We start from the raw sequence: 4683 nt of genomic DNA, 5'->3' as shown, positions 1-4683 counted from the left end.
GGTTCCGTGGGGATCCTGGGCAGCACAGCCGGGCCTCCAGGTCATGCCCAGGAAAGGTTTGTGAGCAGAACAAGGATCTGTTCAGGAAAATGGGGTGTTCAGGAAAATGGGGTGTTCAGGAAAATGGGGTGTTCAGGATCCCAGGCTGGCTGGGGTTGGGGGTAAAGCTCATGCAGCTCCAGGGGCAGGGACAGCTCCCACCACCCCAGGCTGCTCCAGGCCCTGTCTGGGGCACTTGCAGGGATGTGGGGCCTCTCTGGACGGCGGTGACACCGCTGTGGTGACACTCAGCCCCTTACCCTGTGTCCCTTTCCCTCCCTGCCCAGATCACCATGCTGAGGATGATCTCTGAGCACACGGCTGGGCCCTGCCGGGCCGGCTCCGGGGAGCCCCAGCGCCGGGAGCCGCGCCAGGAGTGTGACCTGTCACTGACCGCCGTGCGCCTGGCCTCCCTCAACCAGATCCTGGACCCCTGGGTGTACCTGCTGCTCCGCAAAATCCTGCTCCAAAAGGTCTGCCAGGCAGCCAGCGCCGTGTCCAAGTGCTCCAGCGCCGAGTGCCGGGACAGGGACACGGACAGGAGCAGGGACAGGGACAGGAGCAGGGACAGGAGCAGGGACAGGGACAGGAGCAGGGACGGGGACAGGGACAGGAGCAGGGACAGGGACAGGAGCAGGGACAGGGACAGGAACACAGACAGGAGCAGGGACAGGGACAGGAGCAGGGACAGGAACAGGGACAGGGACAGGAACACGGACAGGGACAGGGACAGATCTGTCTCCCTGGCCAAGGAGATCCGCCGGACCGCGGCCTGAGGGTGTTCCCTGCAGGGAAACCCTCCTGGGAGCCTGCTGACCCCTCACGGTGTCACTGCTGGAGCCAGAGCACCAAATCCTTCCTGCCAAAGGTGCCACAAGTGCTGGGATACAGCAGGACACGACCCTCTGCAGTCATGGCTGAGCTGCACAGCGAGAGGAGGACACGTCCTCATCCATGGTCACTGCAGAACAGGAGGAGAGCACATCCTCATCCATGGTCACTGCAGAGCAGGAGAAGGACATTCCATGGTCACTGCACAACAGGGTGAGGACATTCCATGGTCACTGGAGAACAGGAGGAGAACACATCCTCATCCATGGTCACTGCACAACGGGAGGAGGATGTTCCACAGTCACTGCACAACAGGGTGAGGATGTTCCATGGTTCCTGCACAACAGGAGGACATGTCCTCATCCATGGTCACTGCACAGAGGAGAAGAACATTCCATGGTCACTGCACAACAGGAGGACACGTCCTCATCCATGGTCACTGCACAGCAGGAGAAGAACATTCCATGGTCACTGCAGAACGGGATGAGAACGTTCCATGGTTACTGCAGAACAGGAGGACATTCCATGGTCACTGCAGAACAGGATGAGAACGTTCCATGGTCACTGCCACTCGTGGCTGAGATGCACAGAGGAAGGTCCTGTGAGCCTGAAGTAGAGCCTGAGGGGGCTTCTCGTGCTTTAAGGTGGAAAAAATTGTTTTCCTGACAGCCAGCAGATTCTCCAGATGGAATTACTGAAGGGAGATACTCCCTTAAATACTGCTGAGAGTATTTAATACTAAAATTACCTCCTTCAGAGAGTCCTTCCTCCTTTTTGCTGGAGGTACAGAAAGAGAAAGGGAGAAAAAAACACAGGAATAAGGAAAAAAAGTTAAATTTGGTTGGATTTCAGTGTCTTAAAACTGAGCAGGGGCTGTGGCAGTGATGGAACATCCATCTCTTCCAAGGACTGAAGGCAGCACGAGTCTCCTGCCTCCTGATAAACGCTGATCCATGTGGCAGCTGCAGGGAGCTTGAGGAGGCTGCAGCACCGGGGCAAGGGGAGAAATCCCTGATTTTTCCCTGGCAGGCTGTGGAATGTGCAGGGAGGCTGGAATTGCTGCTTGAGGGGGGCAGATGGAGAGGAGGAGAGTCAGAGTCAGACCCACTGCTGCCACAGGAGCTGCTTTCCTGGGAAATGCTGTGTCCATGAGCAGCAAATGCTGTGGGAGGAACGGGGCTGGCACTTGGGGCCTGCAGAGAGCCCAGAGCATCCCAAAGAGTTCAGCTCTTCCTCCAGGAACACAAATGGGGCAGCTCTGGGAGTTTTTAAACTGCAGCAGACTGGAAGCAGTGGGTGGAATTGTGTGAATTTGTCAGGTCTTTTCCCAAAGAAACTTCCATGGTTTAGTTACAAACTCAGTTCCAATCCATTGGTGCCACATCTGAGGATTGTTTTTTAAAAAGCTGTGCCTTAAGGCATTTTCTTCACCCTTCTGGGGCTGACAGCCTCTCATGTCTCCTGTTTTGTGGCCTTTGGGGTGAAATCAAGTGCAAATACAGTAAAATACAGCTGATATTCCATGTGCCAGGTGCTGTGGAATTCAGGGGTCTTACAGGCAAATGAAGTCCTGCATCTGAGAGGAATTTCTTTACTTACAAAACCTTTACTTTTTTAAATTTGTTTATCAAAGTAATTCCTCAGCAAAGAATCTGTGCCTTCACTTTTGTCCTGCATTGTCTGATTCTTGTCCACATAAATCTGATTTTATCCAGGTGATGTCTGAGTCCAGCCTAAAAGCCAAGGTTTAGCTTTAATTGAAGACCCAGCCTAAATTTCATGGATTAAATGCCTTTTTCAGTTTGAGTTGCTGGACCCTGCTCTGTGCTGAGCCACTCCTGGTGTAACAACTACAGGTTCATCAGCGCTTCAGGGGAAAAACGCTTTAAAAAGTGCCTTGCAGGAGTCAGACTCTGCATTGTTGGGATTATTTGGGGCTGGAAAAAGCCTCTTGTGTGCAGAGGATCCCTTCTGTTCCCTCTGTGTACTTTTCCTTTGGGACAGAGCTCAGCAGAGCCGCTCACTTGTGAAATATGTCGGGATGACCTCAGCTGCCTGGATCAGCCTGGCCAGCACATTCCTGGCTCCCAGATTGTCTGGAGCCACGGCTGGGATGGAGGGAAGGGAGGGGGAACCCAGGCCTGTTATCCCCCCTTGATGGGAAAAGCAGGGTGCTGTGCCTGCTGAGCGTGGAAATCTGGGGATGGGACACTGGGACTGCAGCAGATTGAGGTGAGTCCTGATGTCAGGGTGGGTTCACTGCACTCCCATCAAACTGCTTTTGTCACCAATAGTCAGTGCTGGGATGGGCACTTCTGTCCCTCTGCGGGGTAAAATGAAGGAGCTGCTCCATCCAGGTGGGAAGGGATGGGAGCTTTACCTGAATGGGAAGGGATGGGAGCTCTATCCAGGTGGGAAGGGATGGGAGCTTTACCCAGATGGGGGCTCCATCCAGATGGGAAGGGATGGGAGCTTTACCTGAATGGGAAGGGATGGGAGTTTCCCATTTGTTTACAGGAGAGGGGTGGGAGCTGTGCCCTCCAGCCCTGGCTCTGTGAGGGGCTGCACTTCCTAAACCTGATCCAAGGAGCTGAGGTGCACCTGGGAGCTTTCATTCCCATCTTTGTGGGTCGGGAAGCTGTGTCTGTGTCCTGGTTCTTTCACGATGCCTTTTCAGCCTGGTTTTGTGTGCTGTCCCTCTGTCTGAGGTGTTCTGGGAGCTGCAGGGCACAGAAAATGCACCTGGAGATCACGGTTTGTCTGCAAACCACTGGTGTGTGTCCCACCTGTGTGTGTTGTACCAGCAAGAATAAAATACCAGAGTGACCCTGGCCTTGGCTGGGTTTTGGCAGGAGCTGCTGGAGGTGGGGCCAGAGCAGATTTTATCTGCCCAGTGATCCAGGGACTGCCTGTGGGAGCTGCTCTGCTGGGAATTCCAGCCCAGGGGAGCACAGCACCTGCACCTGCACCTGCACCTGCACCCCAAGCCAGCCCGGGCTCTGTCCCAGCACAGGTGAACTGTCTGCAGCCCCTCCCACCAAGGCTCTTCCCGTGGTTTTATCCCATTATTCCCATTATTTTACTGGGTTTTTGAGCTCCTCAGGAGGACTGACACAGGGGAGCAGCACTGGGGTGGGGAACCCCAACCCAGCCCAGCCCAGCTGGGAAATCCCTGGTGGCTGCGGGGTCTGAACTGACACAGGAGTTCCAGACAGGCTGGAAAAGCCCTCCCAGGGCACCGAGTCCAAGCTGTGCCTGATCCCCAGCTTGTCCCCAGCCCAGAGCCCCGAGTGCCACGTCCAGGCCTGCCTTGGGCACCTCCAAGGGTGGGGACTCCACAAAATCCCCAATTACATTTCCCAGACAATGGCAGAAACACCTCAGAGCCAGCCCCAGCCCCCACTGAACAGCTGGGTTTGAGTTTCCCTTTATCAGTTTGATCTCAGTTTAAAAAAAAAACCAACAAAAGGCAAATCAGAACCAGGGTTTGATAAGGAGCGGAACACAGGAGAGCTGTGAAGGTAGAAAAACAGCTGGGAGCACAAAAGAAATATCTCTGTGACCTTCAGCAGCAGCAGGAAGAGCCTGAGCTGAGAGGTTTGGTTGCCCAGAGACAGCAGAAAGCTCCCCAAAATTGTGCTGTGAGGACAAACAGCTCCTTCAAGACACATCACTCTGTGCCCAGGGTTACAGGAGCCTTGGAGGGATCCCACAGAATCCCAGACTGGCTTGGCTTGGCTTGGCTTGGGAGGGACCTTAAATCCCATCTCATCCCAGCCCAGCCATGGCAGGGACAGCTCCCACTGTCCCAGG

The 4683-nt window shown here is 54.8% G+C and overlaps 1 protein-coding gene across 1 annotated transcript in view; it reads left to right on the top strand.

Annotated features, from left to right (window-relative positions):
• Nucleotides 1-2676, top strand: part of PTGER3 (prostaglandin E receptor 3) — a 7915-nt gene extending 5239 nt beyond the window's left edge. The window contains exons 2-3 of the mRNA XM_015636962.3: nucleotides 327-556; nucleotides 761-2676. Coding sequence (XP_015492448.1) covers nucleotides 327-556; nucleotides 761-815 — 285 coding nt within the window. The 3' untranslated portion in view covers nucleotides 816-2676. The remainder of the gene's footprint in view (nucleotides 1-326; nucleotides 557-760) is intronic.
• The last annotated feature ends 2007 nt before the right edge of the window (nucleotides 2677-4683 follow it).

Source organism: Parus major, chromosome 8 (genome assembly GCF_001522545.3).
Source record: "Parus major isolate Abel chromosome 8, Parus_major1.1, whole genome shotgun sequence".
In the NCBI taxonomy this organism is placed as follows: Eukaryota; Metazoa; Chordata; class Aves; order Passeriformes; family Paridae; genus Parus; species Parus major.
This window is presented reverse-complemented; position numbering and strand designations above follow the sequence as displayed.